Source organism: Azolla caroliniana, unplaced genomic scaffold (genome assembly GCF_043228905.1).
Source record: "Azolla caroliniana isolate FFs.n. ecotype wild unplaced genomic scaffold, voAzoCaro1.0.p SCAF_10, whole genome shotgun sequence".
NCBI lineage: Eukaryota > Viridiplantae > Streptophyta > Polypodiopsida > Salviniales > Salviniaceae > Azolla > Azolla caroliniana.
Genome location: NW_028230445.1, coordinates 2572298 through 2593594, shown reverse-complemented (window position 1 = coordinate 2593594; position 21297 = coordinate 2572298). Strand labels below are relative to the sequence as shown.

Here is a 21297-nt window from a genome sequence, read left to right as displayed (position 1 = left end):
AGAGAGTGTGAGATTTCGGCTATGGTGATTTGTACGATTCCTCCATTTTGAGCATGTCCATTTCTTTCACTCGAATCATTGTCGCCACCCAATCCACCATATCATTCGCTTTTTCTTTGATTTACCATGACCAGTTGTCATGGCCCCTTGTTCTCCTTGCGAACATAATTGTTTAGGCTTTATGCATGTTCCACCTTTGTCCCGATCGTCTCCTTGCTCAATGCAGTTTGACCCATCGCACATTTTTGTTTTGTGTATTTCTCCCCAAGCCTTTATCTGAATAATGACATTGACTACCCCATGTAGTATCTTCAAGTGCATGCCCACTTTAACATCCTTACACGACCATGCTCTATGTTTCTCACGTTGTCCAGTTTCATGATACAATCTCATGTTAGAGTTGAAAATATTCACACTAGCGTCTTTGTTAGATGTTTTGATCACATTCTTCGGATCTTGATGGCTCGCTTGGCCATCATCATCCCTTGTCATACTTTGCTCAAACTCTTTGTTGTACGCATCAACTTTTGTCTCTATGCTTTGCTTGACCTCTTCCTCCCACACATTAGCTTCAACCCTTGTTTCTTCATCGTCATTGTCCTTCTCTTGGGTCTTACATTAGTTAATGCCCAAGTCTCCAGAACGAGTGTGGAGAGATTCATATGTATTTGTCGGCCACTCCCCAACATCGTTATTTGCAGCAACTTGGACCTTCGCTTCCCCGCCACCATCTTCTATCTCTTGGGTCTCACGTTGGCTTTGAACCACAACTGCCCAAGTCTCTAGAATATGTGCGAAGGAATCCGTTTGTCTTTGGTCAATTGCCTTCGACACCTTTGTCTTGATGTCATCTTTCACATCAGATTTGAACTCCCCCTTGTTGCCACCTTCTATCTCTTGGGTCTTCTGTTGGTTCTCAGACGCAACTGCCCAAGTCTCTGGAACCAGTGTGGGGAAAGTCTTGCCACTTCCACCATTCATCATTGACTCGTCCATATCTATCTTCGCCTCGATGTTGTGCACACCATCTTGGTCCTTTCCCTTACTACCACCTTCCATCTCTTGAGTCTCACGTTGGCTCTCTGCAACTGCCCAAGTCTCCAGAACTCGTGTGAAGGAATCCTCGATGCGGCCATCTGCCATTAATTCTTCCATAGCCACCTCTGACTCGATGTCATTTTTCGTGGCTATCTCTTCAATCTCATGGGCCTTGTACCCATTGACCCTCTTGATCGAGCAAGCTTCGATTATGCTTCTCTCTTCATCACATGTATTTGTTTGGACCTTCGGCTCCTCGCCGACACCTTCTGTCTCTTGGGTCTCACGTTGGTTCTTGGACGCAACTGCCCAAGTCTTTGGAACAAGTGCGGAGAAAATCTGGCCATGGTCGTTGTCGACGCTTGTTGTCTTATTCATAGTCACCTCCTTGATGTCGTCTTTAGCGGCCAGATCCTCAATTACGCTAGCCTCGCACTCTTTATCTCCATTGACACAAGCTTCGATTAGGCTTGCTCCTTCATCATCCAATGTTTCCAACACGATGCGTGTTCCGAAACATTCATCCTCCCTTGAAGTGGCCTTCTCTGTCCTCGAGTCATCATCAATCTTCTTTTCATGTAGGTTGCTTTGTTTAGGCAACTCAACTTCTTTAAGTGGTCTTGTTTTTTCTACTCTTGTCCTTGCCAAGTCAATATCATCAAGCCATTGACGACGCCTATCGATCTTGTTGCACTCTCGCTTCACCATAACCCAATCTGCCACAAGCCCGTTCACTTGGGTATCATCTTCGAGGAGAGTCCCCAATTCTTGTCTATCCTTCATATCCGCAACTTTCAAGAAGTACAAAGTCTTGTCCTCCTCAACCAGCACTTGGTCTGTGGCGAGGAGACGACTAAACATATGGTCGAACTCATCGTATACCCTCGAGGCACTCATCTTCTTATTTTTCTTTTCTATCCACTTCACCAAGACATGTCGAGTCATCCTCGACAAATCTTCCATCGCAAACTCCGCTAATATTGCTCGTTCAAACTCTAACCACGTTGTCTTCCTTTCTTGAAGCTCGATTACGCGTCTTTGGATGTTGTTGGCGACCACTCTCTTGAAACTTGTAATTTGACGCACTTCAAACACGTCCCTCTGATTCACCTCCCTTCTGTATGCATCAAGGAACTTCGTAATGTTCCTTCCATCAAATTGACCCTCGAGCTTCACGACACGATCAACAGCCTTCTTCACGTTCGCATCGTTGTCCCGAGATCTCATCATTTGTTCGACGATTAGCATCATCCTTTCAAACTCTCCTGCTTGATTGCTTGAGGATGCCATCTCCAAGTATCAGTCGATCCTCGACTTGATCCTTCCTACTGCCTCTTTCACGTCGGGTTCACCACTTAATTATGTCTTGAAAAATCCGTCACTACTTGCAGATCGTGAGGCGGAACCGTTGGGGTTCTGGACCAGAAGGATTCGAAGTTTGCACTAGCTTTACCGAGAAAGTATTTAAGAGAGATTGAGATAAGATAGAACGCTTGACTTTAGATTAAGAGAGATTGAAATGGAGAGAGAGAGAAAGATTAAGATTGAACCCTTGACTTTAGATTTAAGGAACAAGATATATCATCAATTGGATAACAAATTTTCTTCTTATTAAATTCTTGATTAATACATAGCTCCGTTTTTCTTCCTCCTCCCCTCTTTTATAGATGCCCCCATGCATATGATGCATGTGAGGGTACAAGACATGCATACAATGCATGGAATGCATGTTTGCCATTTGGCGCTCATGCATTACATGTGATGCATGATAACCATGTCACTCATTCAAGCTCTAATATGAGAATTTACATGTGAAAAAAAATGATAGAATTTTCTTTTTTAAAGAAATGACTTGGCTTAGTGGTAAGTTTACTACCTCTTAACTTGGAGGTGCAAGGTTCAAGCATTGCTTGCATCCGTTTGTATACAAATTTTATTAGGTTTTTTAGTCTAGATGATTTTGTTCTTTTCACACCGAAATCATCGCGATCAACTTATCCAATCAATCCATCCATCCAGTCCACATCCGACCCAGTGATCCGGTGCTATCCGTCAATCCGGTCTTGGTCCTCCAGAACCATTATGAGCAATTAAGCCACAATTTAGCCCAAGAACGTTCTATGCTCCACACATAGACAGAAAGTAATAAGTTCTAGCTCTGGTTATATACTGTGGGATCCTGATTTGTCCTATCTATGTGGGATTTCTCATAGTTTTGTTTTTCTCTTCTTCTTCTCAAACTTCACATTCACATAACTTGACATTTAGTTGTCTGTTTCAAATGTAGTAAAGTACATTCGGAAGCTCTTGAAGACATCCATCTTTTCGTACCAAGATATTAAAACTAATCTAAAATAGTATCTTTACTATTATTGTTTCATATCGTGTGTGAAGAACCACACTCAATTTTGTATGTTCCTCGCAATTTTCACACCATTGCCGAAAATCTTCATAACATCTACCCCCACCAAACCACACGTCCTCCGGTACGTGCCAAGAAGAGAGAGTGGGAGATTTTAGCTACGGTGATCAATTAGATTCCTCCATGTCCTCATTCACATAACTCAAGTCTGTTGGTTCAGTCCTACTATCTTCATCGTCGTGATGATCGAGGTCAGGATCCTCGTCTTGTCTTTTCTTGAAAATCTTTACTCTTTTTTCCGCAATGGATATGGCCAACCTTGATCCGTCTACCTCCACAAGGTGGTATGTGGCATTGTCATTGGCACTCGTCACCACATATGGTCCAAACCATCTTCTTGTAAACTTTCTTGTTGTCATGTGTTGATTGTCAAGGCTGTTGTCGTAGACCAATACCCAATCTCCTTCTTCGATCTTCTTGGGACGCAGTCGATGTGTCTTGTCGAACCGAATCTTGTTCCTCAAATCTAAAGTCAAGGGTTCAATCTTAATCTCTCTCTCCATTTCAATCTCTCTCAATCTAAAGTCAAGCATTCTATCTTATCTCAATCTCTCTCTCTCTTTCAATCTATCCTAAATACTTTCTCAGTAAAGCTAGTGCAAACTTCGAATCCTTCTGGTCCAGAACCCCGACGGTTCCGCCTCATGATCTGCACGTAGTAACGGATTTTTCATGACAACGATTGCCAATATGTGAGACAGAGAAGGTTTGATGTTTGTATTGTGATGGCTTGACCTTGACTTCAAGGGACTCAAATGTTAATTGCTGCAAAAATTGTGGCTACATTTTGCCATCCTCCGTACATGAGCCATGATCACTGCTTATGTATGGATCCATGTTGGAATAGAAAATAATAAGATAATAAATCAAATAAACAATAATAAATATGGTGTCTCATCTAAAGAGACACATGAAGAGGCATTGTACCTCATTGGAAAGACACAGACATTGTTTGCAACTACTTGTTGCATCATTGTACACTTTGTTTCATTTGAATGGAATCAATACAACTAAATCTACACAAATATGCTATATAGTCTATTCCCATACTCCTACAATTCAGATTTCATTTTTTTTTACACTTGGATTTTTATGAAGTTTTTTATGTCTGAATTTGAATTTGAATTTGAGTAGGGTGTCGGCCCTGAGTGAGAGGGGTGCCTGATTTGAGTTAGGTGTCTGCCTCTAAGTTGGTCGGGCGCCTGCCCTGAGACAGTCACAGAGTAGGGGGAGTGACTCAAAGTAGTGACAAAGGCGATCAGAGCAGGGTGCCTGGTGACAGAGCATTTATTTGGATAAAGATCGGACGGTGCAAATCATATGCGCCCTAATAAGCGAAGCGTCCTGCTGGACCATCCGTGATCGCGATTCCCTCACCATGAAGTCCTCTTTATGGTTTGGTGGGAGATAGATACGAGCATGTATGTATGTATGTATGTATGTATGTATGTATGTATGTATACGTATATTATTATGTGACCCTGATTACGCCACGACAGAAGCAAAATGAGCACTCCCAAGTGTGGGTGTCCACACACGATGGGCCCACACCTAGTGACAGGCAAAGGCAAAGGCAAAGAGAGACATGAATTTCAATCAATGCCATCATGGTGAGTGATGGTGTGGGGTATTTTGTTGCATATGTAATGTAATGTATTTGGTGGAAGGTAGATACATACATATAGATATTATTAGATAGGTAAAGGAAGACCCCAGCAGGCATTCTGCAGCAAATATGGAATTAGTTAATTAAATGGATATGGAAGGCAATTTTGCTGCACAACACACACACACACACACAGAAAAAGGAAATGGTGATGGCAATGAAGAAGTAAAATTGAATGAATTAGTTAGAGAGAGAGAGAGGGCCATGAACAGAGCACATCTACTCTCTGGAGTAGTAGTAATTAATGGATGGATGGATGGATGGATGGGTCCACACAGAGATTTGCATGGATGGATGGATGGATGGGTCCACACAGAGATTTGTATGGATGGATGGATGGGTCCACACAGAGATTTGCATGGATGGATCATGGATGGATGGGTTCATTGCCTACCACTGAAAGACCATTTGTTATGTACATTATACATACAATTATATATATATTCCAATTATGTGCTCTTGTTTGCCTTCTTTCATTCTCTATGCGATCTGTTGCAGGTGCCTTCCTTCGCTCTTCTTCTTCATCTCCTTCTCCTTCTCCTTCATCTTTCTTCTTCTTCTTCACCACAGGTAATGCATTTCTCTGTTCTTTCTCTCCTATTTTACTTAACCCCCCCCCCATCTCTCTCTCTCTCTCTCTCTCTCTCTCTCTCTCTCTCTCTCTGCAGTTTTTTGTTTGGGCCTTGAGATTTTTCTTTCCCCTTTTTATCTTCTGGTCTGTGTTTTAGTTCTTTCCTTGAGGGTTCTTTCTCTTCTAGTCCTCTTTTCCTTGGCTTTGCCTTCTTGTTTTCTTTTTCTTTTTTTCTTTGTGAGAAACTACTCTCCTCATTCCTGTTCAATGGGGCATATACAGCATAAATCCAGTAAAATCGAAATGTCCTTTCCTGTTCAACTGCTTGCTTTGTCATGTGGGTTCTTAATATCCCGGCTCCATTGCTTTGCTTGACTATGAGCTTCTTTCTTCCTTTTTCCTAATTTTTTTTTGTTTTTTGGGTGCTGTTGATTTTCTAGTGTATTTTCTGCTGTTTCATTGCCTTGTGGGGTCTTCTGTGCTTCTGCTTATAAGCCTCCTACCTTCTCTGATTTTTTGTTTCTGTTTTAGTGTTTCGATTTGTTTGTTTCTCTCAGGGTATCAATTTTGTGCATTCTTTTGTTTGGGTTCTTTGTTTTCTAAACCTTCTTGTATGCTCTTTTAGCTATGGCCACAGATAAGGAAAGCTCGACGATCGCAAATGTTATTAAAGACATCGAGATAGAGAAGGTGCAGGGACCTTCTGATGCCAAATTTGTGAAAGTGGGAGCCTTCTGGGAAAACCAGGTCAAAACATCATAAACTGCTTGAATGTATTCATTCATGTACTCTTGAAAATCAGTCTGGGTAATGTTTTAAATTTCACATGATTCTATGCTTAATCTCTCCAAACAATTTTCTACATTTCATACAATGCTGTACAATCTGTTTGGTAATTGTCTGCAAATGCATTTTATAAATTTATCTGTTGGACCAATGGGATGGATATCTTTTAATCTTCAGATAGCTTATAAGAATCTATTTATTTTGTAACGTTCTATACATATAACTCTAGAGTAGAATGTACAAGTATGTTTTATATCATGTATTTCTTTCATTGTTAAGAGGCAGTACTTTCCCTTATATAAATAAACATTGAAATTAGGAGACTCTTTTGTCGTATAAATATATCGATCTAGATAATCAATGTAAGCTTTAAGTGAAAGCGGTTTTTGCCTTATTGAAGCTTGTCTCAGAATTGCTGGATTATCTGAGAAGTTCCAAAACGCGAGAAGCTTTAATAAACCCAAGAAGTTCTAAAACCCGAGAAATTCTACAGAAATGTACAGAGAAGAGTTCTAAAAAAATATCATGTCGTATGCATCATTTCAGACGGCAGTTGTTCATATTCTCCGGAGATTTGGCTGCAGACTGTGCAGACACAATGCTGTGGAGCTGCAGAAGATAGCACCTATTTTAGAAGCAAACAATATTCGAATTGTGGCTATCGGTATGTATGCATCAGAATTATCCTCTTAGCCAAAGGGAAATATGCTTATGTAAATAACCTTGTTTTTTTTGTTGCAGGGATTGAAAAGCTAGGGCTTGAAGACTTTCAGAAAGGAGGCTTTTGGGACAGAGAGCTCTACATTGATAATGGGAAGAAAATACTTAAAGCATTGGACATTAAGTCGGTTGGGATCCTTAATGCCCTAAAGATGCTTTACGATATCAGGGATTCCCTCAAGCAAGCGAATAAGCATGCTGGAAATTTGAAGGGAGATGGAAGGTAAGTACTTCTTATAATATCATAACACATACATTATATGTAAATTAAAGTGTATAACATGAGGGTCAGAAGAAGAAGAAGAAGGATTGCAAAGAAAATGTCCCGGTTATTTTTTAGTGAAAAAAAGCTCGACTAATCTAGAAAGGCATAATGAAGGCACTTCAGTTTGATTAATAAGGGTTACAATGTTATGGTAATTCAGACAACTTGGAGCAACTTTCGTCATTTCCCGACAAGGGACAACTCTTATGGATTTTAGGCAAAAAGATTTTGCCGATCATCCCTCGGCTCAGTCAATCCTCGACGCGTGTGGTATTGATCCAAGCTCATATGATGGTGAAGAACTTTCCAAGGAACCGGAGAAGGTCATTTGTGATGATAAGTGAGTTTGCATGGTTAGTTTTAAGTATCTTTTTGGATATATGTACAAAGAACAATTGACATTTGTGTGTCTAAATTCTGTTTTCACAACATCAGCTGATTTGATTGAGTTGCCGTAAATTTATTATTCTTTGAGCATATAGAGAGTTTTGTATGGATTTTTATATTGATATTTTTTTTTTTATCGAACTTTGTCAAGTGACAGCATCACCGTGCTATAGACGTGTGTATAAATGATGTTTCTTTGGATTGCTTGGTCATCATATTATAGAGCTGTTAGTTTTTAAAACGGATCGAGGTTTGAAGAATCTCTCATTTTCTTTTATGAAATGAGAGAAATTGTTGGAAGGATTTAATGCATCCTTGGCGTTTATGCATGTATGTTTTGCTGGAAGATATATCATAATAATAAACTTCCAAAACATATTGAAATGGCCTGTTTAAACCAGATGCCCCACAGTGTTTTGTGTCTGTTATCTTTTTCTGTGACAAAAGGTAAGGTTACATTTATGAAAAGAAGTTTCGGAATGACATAAGGAAAAACACCTTTTCAAAAGTAATAATGCGATTCTTTGTATATTCGATCGGTTTTAGTGATATGCTTGTGTGAAGTGGATGATTGCTAAAAGGAAGTGGATGTCAATCTGATAATGGAACCTCCCTCCCATAGAAGAGGAAGAAATATTTCCCAATGTTACAGGCTTGTTTTTCAAAGTAGATGATCCAAATCGACCATAGATCACCTTCTACAGGGTAATATGCTCTGTTACTGATAAAAATACCATAAACAAAAACAAAAAATAATATGGCATGTTAGAATTTAAGGTGAAAATCCTTTGTTCTATAAAGAGTCCTAAGATTCTTTGAAATATCTTAAAATTTATGAGAATCCATGGCTAGAGTTTGGACATTCCAAATGTACAAAAGATATTTATAATCTTATATCTTAAGCCAGTAACCACATTTGAAGTAGATTTCTCTTTAAAGTCAAGTTTTCGTATTTCTTGAGTTTGAACTAGCCTCTACATCTCCAAATAAGCAATGAAGTGAGAAAGGTAATTTGAAAATCTTTACATTGTCATCCTATAAAACAATTTCACATTGCACCTTGTGTCTACATACATCTCTTTTGGTTTCCAAATATTTGTCTTACCATTTCATGAAGTAGACATAGGTGTGTATCTTTGTCTCAATGTACAATTGCCAAAGGGCCACCATGACATCCAATATGAAAATACGAGACAAAAGATTAAGTAAATGAAGATGGACATGAGAACCTTAATGTTCCACCCCATGTATGTTGTTGAAGAGGATGCGGAAGACCATAAAACTTCATGGTCAATTGTCGGAAAAGAGAGAGAGTCCAATCGTTTCCATGTAATGATTTTGTCGACCCCTAACCATAGATTATGAGATTTGAAAAGCTCGCTTGATTGGTTTCCGACTACTATAGATTGGTTTGACCTGAGTGCCAAATCCACAACCCTAGCTCGCCTATCCCAACCAGCTTTACCATAAGCATGATAACCAACTCCTCCTCCATAACAAACTTTGATATTACCGGGAAGATCACCACAAAAGTCATTCACATGATCGTGGCCATTGAAAATAACAAATGGTCCGCGTGATTGGAGCATAGTAGAAAGAAACCCCGAGTTTACTTGGGCACATCCAATGTTCTCTTGCTTAACACCTTTTATAGAGCATCTACTAGCAATTCGAGTTTCAATCAATGGAATATGAAAATAAACTAATGATGGCACAACAACGTTTCTTCCACTTGCATCTTCATCAACTTCCACCTAGAAAACACATCAATGCAACTCTTAATATTATTTGGGAGGATAATTGTGATCAAAGGGAAATAAAAGGTACAAGTGAAGCTAAATATAATTAAGAACACAAGATAGTAACTCAAATTTTTACTAGTGAAATTTTTGGCACACTTATGTTCCTTCACTAGTAAGTTCAATGTATCAGGAGAAGTTTAGTACATGATTAACCTTAAGTTAAAAAACATGTCTCATTCCAACAACCTACCTTTAATTGGTTTGTCAACTCGAGAAACCACTTCTTTTGGCTTTCTTGTATCCACCCGTAGCCATTTATATTCCTTATCTTGGAGTAGTCCCCGCTATCAAGCATATACAAGTTCAACACACTTTTGTTTTCAAAAGGTGAGCCTAAGACACCTTTCACCTCCAAGTGGTAATTACCAAACCCATCAATATCCTTCATTATCGAACCATTTACTTTTGGATATACCTGAGAGAGTGTGTGATCCAACTTTGTAATGTATTCCATGACTTCACGTCTCGACAATGTTGATTCTTGGTCATGGTTGCCTAGGATTGCCACCCATGGAACCTTTGCATCTATCGCAGGTGCAAATGCCATGTTCATAGAAGATATAGGATCATTGGAGTCCCTCCCAAAGATGTTATCTCCTATATCAATATCAAATAAGTGTAGAAGCTCATCATTATAATGTGTGATATTACAATGTTCCAAAGAGAATTACGTTCTCTATTCTAATTTATAATACGACAAAAATTGATATCTAATGTTAGAACGATAAAAAGGTGCGAATGACGGAAAAAACATGCCTGAAAAAACAATCAAATTGGGCTTTTCAATGGTAATTAAGTGTCGTACGAATGTTGTCATATTGAGGTCACTACAACTTGTGAATTGAGTTGGCAACACATCCTTGCATTTGGTCCCTCCTCCATTTGCATAGTGCATGTCAGCAATCTACCACCCAATTCCAATCAAAAGCATATTGATCAAGATGCACATTCTTCATTTAGACTTTTAAGTTGTACAAAATTTATAAATCAACTCTATCTTGTCTATGTCGAAGAGAATTTGCACATCAAACCTCAATGGCGTGAGTTGAACAAATGTTAGAATACAACCCTTTCAACCAATTGACAAATTTAGATTTGAGCTTGAAATCTTTTGCTTCAATAGTACATACTTATATATTGATAAATATCACTCTTTACTCTTGTAAACATAACTATGAACTCAACTAATTCAAAATTTGAGAGTACTTAAGTTTGTCAACAATCAAAATTTAGCTAGCCAGCTTGTTTACATCGAACAAAATTTCATTCACATGACATAGTCACATTGATCAAGACACTTGTCTTTGACAAAATATCTTTGAGGATGTGCAAAGATTGAAGCCATATTGAGATATAGCACACCATAACTAACATGTGATTCAAGCCATATTGAGATATAACACACCTTAACTAACACGAATAATACCAAACCTTAGTAGGTTCTAATGATTTGAAAAAATGATTGTTTTTAATCCCCTAATGGAATACTCACAGGATCTAGGTTGAACATATTCTAATGAATCTTGAAATGACAACTCTTGCTCACCTCAACTTTCGTCAAAAGTGTGATTAATGCATGGATCAATCATCATAAAATATGTGATTAACACACAACTCAATTGTTGCCTTGAGTGTGATTAACACACCCCTCTATTGTTACAAACGCGATGTTATTTAACACACCTTAATTAGATTGTCCCTTAGGGTGATTAACACGTGAGGATGAATATAATCACACCCCTCAATCATCCTCGACAGTGTGACAAAGACACACAAGCTTAATCATCATTAAGGGTGTCACAAAGACACGCCTTAATTGTGGTTAAGAAAATTAGCATGTTAAACCCAAAATGATTGGTGCTAATCAGTTAATGTAGCATAGATTCTAATAATAAAGGTTCAATTTGCACTTGATTTAAAGCAATTACCTGAAGGATTTTGAACCGCCCATCAGAATTGAAGCGTAGAATCGGTGAGCTAAAGCAGATCGAATGGTCACTGAGAGAGATTAAGAGCAGTAGGCAAACCAATAATAGTGAAGATTTCTTTGTGGCGGTAGCAATACTTGGTCCCATATTAAGTACTAAGGAATACCAAAAGAAATAAAGCAGAACACAAATTGATGATAGTCTGTTGTAATAATTAAGATATAAAAGTTTTGGAAAAACAATAAAATTAAGAGATGATTAAATTGCAATTCAGGAAAATGGAGATGTGTCGCCAATTAGCGTCTAAGTAAGGAAATATACTGGTGTTTGGCATCTAATTAAGGAATTGCGCAGGTATTTAGCATATGATTAAGGAACTGTGTGGGTATTTAGCATCTAATTAAGGAAGAATGGGGGTATTTAGCATCTAATTAAGGAAATATGCGGGTATTTAGCATCTAAGCAGGGAACTGTGTAGCTGTTTGAACAAATATAGGGCTCATCAGCATCTGTTTAAGGAAATAGATAGCTAATTAGCATCCAGTTATTGAAATATATAGATGACTAATGTCAAGTCTGGACGAAGTATACAGCTGAATAAGGAAACGTAGAGCGCTAAGCGAGGAAACATATAGCTAATTAGAGCAGAATTAAGGGAAATGCAGATTTAATCAGCGTCTAATCAAGAAAGCATACAGCTAATTCGCACCAGAGTAAGGAACATGAATAAATTGATCGAGACAGACACAGAGAAAGGGGAAGAAACATGGGAAGGGATTCCTGACAGAGTCCAAAATTTGTGTTGGGTTTCGTTTTCTGTTTCTGTCTTTCCCAAGAATGGAAAGAAAGAAAAAAAATTCGAGAGATTGGAACTGTTGATGAATGGAAAACGAGAAATCTGTCTTTTTTCTCGATTATTATTCGGACCAATGGACAGAACATTCTCTGTGTGTCTCTCTGTTTCACACACAATTCGTCTCCGGCCTGTGTCTTTTCTAGGTTATGTCCATAGTATATGAATCATACGTACCATACGTGACTTCGCATTCGAGTATGGTAAACACCCTCAACGTATGGTAAATATCATACTTTTTGTATTCGTTATTTATTATAAGGTAAAGTTTTTTTAAGGTAAAAAGTGTAAAAAGAAAACATACGAATGTTTTGATACCATACTCATTCGTTTTCATTCGTATGAAAAAAACGAATGTTTGCCTATGCATTCGAGTATATTACGTACCGACTCTGTGCCATGTCCTTGTTTCTATCATATCTCTGCAGCCATGGCACCATCTCTCCCCTTACATATATACATACATACATACATACATATATACATACATCTTTACACTGTGTTTTCCACTCCATTACACACACCACTAACTTAAAGACCATGGAAACCTTAGATAGAGACCATGGTTTCTGGGTGGTCTCCTAGCCTTAACAGAAAAACCATCAATCCGTAACCAAAACAAAACAAAACAAAACCTACTCGTGCTGTCGATCATCTTTACATGCTTATATTTGTATGAATCGTCGTATTCTTATGTTGTCTCTACACATCCCATTGTCACACATTTAACCATGCGACATATGTAATGCGACTTGTCGGCGCATAATATGTGTATCTAATTGTGTGTGTGTGTGTGTGTGTTTGTCGCTTGCGTAGATCTGCATTCCCCGAATATATATCTTACATCGTCATTGGTACAGCCCTAAGCAGTACAATATGTACACATTAGCGTTGTACTCTTTATGCCAACCTCACACTTTGTCTCGGTCTATGATGTTAACACGAACCTGCCCAATATCATCAAATGATGGAAAAGCATAGTTGAATGATGTGACCAATGAGGGTAGTTAGGACTCATATTTATAGCCAGACCTAAGGCCCCTATGCAAGTTCACACTTGCCCCTTATGGGTTCTCTCTATTCCTAAGATTAAAAGTAATCCTCCCTTTTTACACTCTAGATTAACCCTCACACTTTATCCTCATGTGCAGAATACTACGATACAACTTACAATGGACCATGCTTCCTTCCAAGGACTCTCACAAAGCCAAACTTGCTCAAAACTATTTGCCAATGGAAAGTAGAGACGATTGCTACCTTCCAAAGACCCTCACGAAACCAAACGTTTTGCTGACCCACAAGCAACGCACGCGCTCACCTTAAGTACACACAAATCGCAACCCCCCCCCCCCCCCCCTATGAATCAACACGTTTCAAAGCACGAAGGTGTTCTAGACTCAAACATTTTCTGTGGAAGGAAATATACGGATGGATAGATATATGACTAAATTGGAGATGGTTTATTCCTTGGTTAGATCATTGAAATACGGCTCTTGCTATTCGACATGTTGGTTGATGTGGGTATGTTGGTTGTTGTTTTCATGTACGAGTTCATTATATAGCCTTTGAGCATATTTCCTTCAATACCAAGGTGAATCTTCAAAATAAATAAAAAAATACGGAGAATCCACCTATTTTTCCAAGCACGGCCAATAGGGTGAAATATGTAGAATCCATCAAAATTTCCAAGCACAAATGATAGGGTGAAATATGGAGAATCCACCAAAAAAATCTAAGCAACTGATAGTGTGAATATGCAAAGAATCCATCTATTTTTTCCAAGCACATCCATTAGGGTTTATTCCTCACTAAGATAATCAAGATGCACATAACCATCTATCTTTCTAAGCGCAACCTGGGTTTCTCTATCTCATACAAGCCACAAGCTCATCCACAACGTATCTGGGATCATTAATCAGCTCAATAGAATGGTATGTGCCGATGATGGCTCAAGACACATACACACACCCAATTAACAATTGGTAACGGTTCGGTTTGAACCGAGCTGAACCGAACCACGAAACCGCGGCTTAACAACTTAATGATTTAAATGTTTCAGTTCAGGTTCATGTTTTTTTTTAACGGTTCAGTTCAGTTTCAACAGTTCGCAACCGCGGTTTAAACGGTTATTTATTAATTTGTAATTATTAAAAAAAATTAAAATTTGTTTTTAAACAAACTTTACATTTTTAGACCTCATTCTCACATTTTAGGAACATCTTTAAAATTTTAAAATTTTAAAAATAAAATATTTGACCTAAGCTGAAAACTGAAAGTGAACCACGAAATCGCGGTTTTAACGGCTTGATTTAACGGTTTCGTGGTTCATGTTTCAAAACATTTGAATGATTCGGTTCCAAACTGGTTCGGTTTTGACCCTCTCAAACCGAACCGAGCCGTTGCCGATTGTTACGCCCAATGTAGTCAGTAGTATAAGTAGGAAGGAAGGACTGATTTAAATCCTCGACAACCTAAATTAAGCTCAATATCCTTCCATTTCAGGAAAGAGGGGCATTTGCGTAAATTTGCAAAAACACAGAGAGACGAGGGTATCATATCTGTAAATAGGTTTTCGAATGATGAAAAGAAAGAAAGAAAGAGTGGGGTTTTTGGTCTTCTGTGTGTGTGTGTGTTTTTTTGTTCTTCGTTTCGTAGAAGAACCAACGGCGAAGCCGCAGTAGCAGCTGAACAGACAGCGAAGAAACGTAAGGTAGTGGCGAAGCCATGGCCATGGCAGCTTGAGAGCTCAGCAGCCACACCTTTTTCCTTCCTCTACCTATCCATCTCCTTCTCCATTATGCAGAGGTTTAGGTCGCATTTCGCGTCTCTGCTCTCCAAGGTATTTTCTTCTTCTTCTTCTTCTTCTCCTGTTTTCGTTTTCTTCTGTGGCTCCAATTTATTCTCGTTTCGTTCCTTTCTTCCTTTTTTGCTTCGCTTCGGTTTAGGTTGGAATTCTGCTTTACTTTTGGAAGTAATGTATATTAATACTATATATATATATATATATATATATATATATGCTCGTAGGCATCGAAATGCGAAGAAAACAGCCTTCGCCGAAGCTTCTCCATGAAGAAAATGCAAAGCTTTCTTCCTCCTTCATGTAGTATGCAGACTGTGGCCGAAACTTCGCCTACGTTGGAAAGGCCTTCCTATTTGAAGACCAAGAAACTTACAAAAACAGCTGCTCATATAATGCAGGTAGGTTTTTAAACTAGATGTCTCTCGTCATGATGTGGAGATGATTATTAAAGGGAACAAATATCTGATGGAAATACATTAACTGTTTGCAAAACTGTTGTAAATGTGTACGGGGAAGTTCTCCGAATATATCTTTGTTCATGACGACGTGGAAAGGCTTACAATAAAATAAAAAAGGAGCAAATATCTGATAGAAATACAACAAATGTATTTGAAACTGCTATATATGCGTAAAGGGAAATCCTCCGAAGCAGTCTTTGTTCGTCATGATGTGGAAAGGCTTACGATAAAACAGGAACAAATATTTAATGGAAATATATAAAATTTCTTCTAAAAATCCTTATGAATATATAATTGGTAATTCTATGAAACTATCTTCCTAAGTTTTCTGGTTGGAAGTATCTATAAGCAGAAGAGAATCTGTGGATGTATATATAAACTCCCATCATTAGCAAAAAAGCCGGTTGAGTTATATCTAAGTGATCAAAATCTGATAGAACTATATTTAATCATGCTAGAATTCTGTTAATTTGTAGATATCGGTTTCCTATCTTTCCCATAGTTTCCCATCATTGACTGATAAACGGGTTATTTTTCTGAACTTGCAGGCCAGGAAGTTTTATAAAGTACAGAGAAAATTGTGTAAATTTGTTGTTTTCATGCTTTTACATAGTATCATTCATTAAAACACGAGTGAAAATTTTGATCTTTCTGATTGGAAACATACTTATAATGGAAACAATCTCTCCTATAGAAATGTGACATCTTCCCATAAGTTCCTGTCGTTTCACTCATCCAATTAGTGAGGAAACGTTTTCCAAACACTGATTGACATGCTTTGCTAATGATTATATGTTTTTCTCATAGATTCTAGACAAGGAATCTGTAACAGAAGCAAAGGCCCAAAGACCTATTCCAGAACTTAGGCCTGGTGATGTAGTGCAACTTAGAGTGGTAAGGTTTTTGCTTTGTTTTTGCTGTCACTATGATGATGTTTTTCTTCCATGAATATTTCATGTACTTTGATGATCCCTTTCCCTATAGGAGGTTCCGGATAACAAGCGCAGAGTTTCTTCATTCCGAGGAATCGTCATGGCTATAAGAAGGAGTGGTCTGCAATCTACTTTTCGAATTCGAAGGTTTTTGGCAGGAGTTGGTGTGGAACTGCTATTTCCATTGTAAGAATCATACCTTTTTCATAACAATGTGCTAATTAATATATTGTAGTTTTCTACAACGTAGGGCAGAAGTTTATATAGTGGGCTGAGTCAATAGTAGACAAAAATAGTGTGATTACCTTATTTAGCATGTTTAGACCAGGTACAGAAATATCAGAAAATTTTATCCTTGTGCTAATAATAGATTTTTGTTCATATGAATCTCACAATATAATGCGGTGTCCCACAAAATCAGGCTTCCATTCTCTTGAATTCTGTATTCCATAAGGAATTCCCATTCATTTGAGAATCTTAGTCACATACAAGAATCAACATAAAATCAAGGTATGGATATCGAGATACAATGAATGTAGAATTTTTAATGTAAATTATCAAGCTGTATATCTGTAGCTTTGCACAACATGCAAGAGTTGCAACAAAATCACAGTTTTATGAAGATAGCCATGGAAACAAAATCTTCTTCATGTTGTCCAAGTTCTTTCTAGTAGATCTCAGTGTTTGCAGCTGTTCTAGGCATTTACACCGTTTTCAGTCTGGATCTTCAGTTCTTTATGTATCAACTGGACATTTCTAACAAACTGACCTTCGTGATTCTTCTGTTTCTTGTGTTCTTCTTTATCTACCTAGCTTTTTTCAAGTGTAAGAAGAGCAAGAGAGTATGTTGTGTTTATATGAATAAAAACATACAAAGATACCCATAAGGGCCTAATCTCATGGATCTGTATTGAAACTACCTAACAAAATGAGCCGTCCAAAAAAAAAAGTTAACCCCTTGTCTTGTTACAGGTGTTCTGAGTGTGTTCGACACAAAGTCATTACATTATGTTTTACTTTATATTGGGATGAATTTATTTGCTTTTTTGTATGTGTGCAGCTGCATAGAAAGTGCTTAACACTATAGAACCATATTAAAGCTGTAACTAAGCATGTGTAGTAATACTAGCCGCTTCTACAGCTCGTCATTATAACTGACCCTATTTCAGAAATAGCAAAAATAATTAAAGGGAACACACAGTTGTCAATAGTTGTCCGAGGATCAGACTAGTTGAATAAGTTCTTAACACTATGGACCAAATTAAATCTGCAACAAAGCGGAGGTAAGTAACGGTAGAAGGTTCTACGACTATTCATCTAACAAGTCTATTTGAGAGATAGGGAAACTGACCGAAGGTGATGTACGATTTATAGTTGTCATAGGATCAAACTAGTTGAAGAAGGCTTTGTCGTAAAACACTAGGGAGAAGAAAGGATCCAGGAAAATTCGGAAGCAGATTGAAATTTTCTCGAGAGATATTAACTGTATCTTTGAGGAATAATGCTGATAAGACATCAAAGGCATCTCAACGGAGCTGAAAGCCTTATTGAAAATTTCGTGATGAAATGATCCTCCATGAAAAGTTGTGCATCATCTTTGGGTCCTCTTACAAGTTTCCGAATCCTCTTTCCCAATACTATTTTAGATCTCTCGGTCATCACTAGGTTTTCCAAGTGATATGAGTCACATTGTCTATTTTGCAACCCGGTGTTATAGTCTCCCAAGAGGGATACTTCACCTAGACATGACTACTGCATAATGCTCTCAAGTGGTTTCAATGGAACCATATTAGTACCCCAAAGCACTTAGGGGGAGCATCTCTGTTAAAATTTGGAGAATCAAATGATTGCTCGAAGATTTATCCTCTTAAAGGTATGTGTATGGAAACTCAACCTCTTGTTTTTTCTGGAGAACGTTAGTCTATGCTAGGGGAAAACAATTATTGTGGCTTCTTGGTGGTATGATGTTAATCATAACCATAGATTGACAATGCATGATATTCTCCATGCACGATATTCACAATATTCGAGAATACGAAATGGCCCCAAGAATATTATAAAAACATTCGTTTTGCATTATATAAATATACAAAAAAATGATTAATTAATTTTTTTAATTAAAAAACTTAAATAAAAAAGAACAATCATTCATTAGTAGATTATAAAAATATGATTAGTATTAACTCTCCTTTATAGTGTCAAATAAAAAAGGGGGGAGTTTATGAACCTTTATTTAATTTTATTAATTTTATTAATTTATTAATTTATTAAAAAAACCATTCGTTTTGCAGTATATAAAAATATAAAAAATAAATTAACTAAAAAAAGAACAATCATTCATTAGTAGATTATAAAATATAATTAGTATTAACTCTCCTTTATAGTGTCAAGTAAAAAAAGGGGAGTTTATGAACCTTTATTTAATTTAATTAATTTATTAAAAATACTAATATTTCTATATTTATTATAGAGATATGATTAGTGTGAAGTCCCATTTTTAATGTCAAATAAAAATATCCATAAATTTTGGGAGAACAAAAAGTGAGGAATTAATGAACCTTTATTTTATTTTATTTATTTATTAAAAATAAAATGAATACTTTTACATTTACTCTAAAAATTTATTAGTGTCAAGTCCCTCTTTTATTGTCCCCTTTTTATTGTTAAGTCCCCTTTTCTATGTCCTAGGAAACTAAAAAGGAAGGAGTTCATGTACTCTTTTTTTTTTAAACAAATACTTGACCATGCATTTGTATACATATTCATTCGCATTCGAATGCGAATATGTCAATCTTTGATCGTGACTGATTCACACTTAATGTGTCCTTGACGATGGAATTTACAATTGGTCATGTGGCAATTGCTTGAGTGTAGAAAAGGTACAAACTCTCTATTGACATAGGTGCTTGCATCCTCACAGCTATAACATTTGGATGGAAAGGAAAATGTCAAAGTCTGAGCACAATCATATGCCAAGGCTTGACTTGGTATCTATGGAAAATGCTGTTTTAGAATCATGCTGGCAGAAAGAGCCTTTAGCACAGAGTCCACCAGGTTTCGTATACCTCCTAGATATGACGAAATGTGGCGATTAGTAGTTGCTAGGCCTATGCTTGTGGTTCCTATTTCAAAATTGACCATAGATAAACCATGAAGAGATTGATTATTTGATGGTATATCAAGTAGAGAAAAACTTTACATGTTTTACTCTGCCATAAGATTCTTACCCTTGTAGTAAGGATAACTGGGGTTTTTTGTATCATCGCAATGTTTTAATGTAAACATACATTTGTTAAAAAAAGAAGAGGTTTTATTATTGTCTTTGGAGGTCAAATATGATCAATGAGACCAAAAATATAATCTATGACACAAATCGTTTAAAGTAAATGAACCTCCATCATACACTGGTGTAATGGTTCTACGGTCTACTGATGAATATACTAAATACATCCAATTGCCCTAATCCTTGGGATAATGATAACTAGTCGTTCACGAAAATTAATCTACCTAGTCTCTTGAAGAAAATTGTGTTTTTCAGAAACACTGTTGCTTTTCACTTCAGCAATGATTGATCATACTTCTTTGATTTTACATTTTGACTATCCACTACTTGGATTTCCATTGGAAAATTTTGATGAGCTTCACCAAAAAATTCAGGCTATTTAGAGGATTCGGCCTTCAGCCAATCCAACCATGGTCTTTCCATGTTCTTGAGGCATGGAATCAGAAAGATGTAAGCGGAATAGAAACCTAGTACTGCTTATTATCATCAGAATATAGATATTACTCTTTGTCCTCATGGATCACCTCACTCTTATTCTTTTGATTTGTTGTTGGTTCTTATCAATCAAGAGCGAATTAATGGTCTTGCAGAATGAGGGAAAATAAGCTAAGATATTTTTTTTGCATATTTCAGATACTCGCCAAACATCAAAGAGATGAAGGTGCTCGAGCATAGAAGAGTCCGAAGAAACAAACTTTATTACATGCGCGAAAAGCTGCAAGACAAGAGAAACAAGATAACTTGAAAAGTCTATAGTACATCAATCTCAACTTCTCAACAAAGGTCAAGTTGAGGTTAACTAAGCTATAAGTATTCAGTGCACCCCAAATAAATATGCAGTTCCTTTTCTAGATATTTTTCCTTCGACTCATTTGGTTTTAGAAAGAAATGAAAATGGAAAGCCTAAAGCTTTGGAAGACGTGAAAAGTTGCATATGTGCCAGAAACATGCAATGGTGCTGTTTTTTTACTTAATGCTACCTGGTGATTCTTTCTTTGGTTTCTTTTGTGAATTGGCCAGTTTCTTGAAAAAATAAAAAATTATGTGAAAGTTCCACACCCTCAGAAGAAAAACAACCTTTATAATGGGTTTCTTTATGCTATGAGCACATATTTTTCAACCGTTAGACTCTACATATACACTCATGAGGAGGTACAATCTAGAAAATTGGAGTGGTAAAGCTGAAGGCCAATCTCAATATTTTGTTTTGAGATGGAAATATTCTACTTCACCAGATCTCTTTAGCTTGTAAGCTAGTTGAAATATTTTGTCATTTCAGTTACTGTAACATAAAACCAAACATGGCAGCAGTTGTTGAATTTGATGGAATTCTCAATGTGACAACCAGATGCATCTGATGCAGTATATAGAGATTAAAGACAC

The 21297-nt window shown here is 37.2% G+C and overlaps 3 protein-coding genes across 6 annotated transcripts; 2 read left to right on the top strand and 1 right to left on the bottom strand.

Moving 5' to 3' along the window:
• The first annotated feature begins 5616 nt into the window (after positions 1–5616).
• LOC147858687 (uncharacterized) lies at positions 5617–7977 on the top strand. The gene is made up of 5 exons (XM_087325264.1): positions 5617–5696; positions 6323–6444; positions 7030–7147; positions 7225–7426; positions 7629–7977. The coding sequence occupies exons 2-5, from the start codon at positions 6325–6327 to the stop codon at positions 7810–7812; spliced, it is 624 nt and encodes a 207-aa protein (XP_087181390.1). The 5' UTR covers positions 5617–5696; positions 6323–6324; the 3' UTR covers positions 7813–7977.
• Positions 7978–8766: 789 nt separating this feature from the next.
• Positions 8767–12360, bottom strand: LOC147858686 (putative inactive purple acid phosphatase 29). 4 transcript variants are annotated; one of them, XM_087325311.1, is made up of 5 exons: positions 12193–12357; positions 11586–12161; positions 10414–10561; positions 9848–10254; positions 8767–9609 (listed from the first exon to the last, which is right to left on the bottom strand). In XM_087325311.1, the coding sequence occupies exons 2-5, from the start codon at positions 11730–11732 to the stop codon at positions 8965–8967; spliced, it is 1347 nt and encodes a 448-aa protein (XP_087181437.1). In that variant the 5' UTR covers positions 11733–12161; positions 12193–12357; the 3' UTR covers positions 8767–8964. The 4 variants fall into 4 exon arrangements, with proteins under 4 accessions (XP_087181437.1, XP_087181436.1, XP_087181438.1 ...); XM_087325313.1 differs by having other exon boundaries at positions 9466–9609; positions 9848–9941; positions 10073–10254; positions 11586–12360; XM_087325310.1 differs by having other exon boundaries at positions 11586–12357.
• Positions 12361–15075: 2715 nt separating this feature from the next.
• On the top strand, positions 15076–21040 carry LOC147858685 (uncharacterized). The gene is made up of 5 exons (XM_087325513.1): positions 15076–15277; positions 15466–15639; positions 16507–16593; positions 16684–16817; positions 20548–21040. The coding sequence occupies exons 1-5, from the start codon at positions 15236–15238 to the stop codon at positions 20657–20659; spliced, it is 549 nt and encodes a 182-aa protein (XP_087181639.1). The 5' UTR covers positions 15076–15235; the 3' UTR covers positions 20660–21040.
• The last annotated feature ends 257 nt before the right edge of the window (positions 21041–21297 follow it).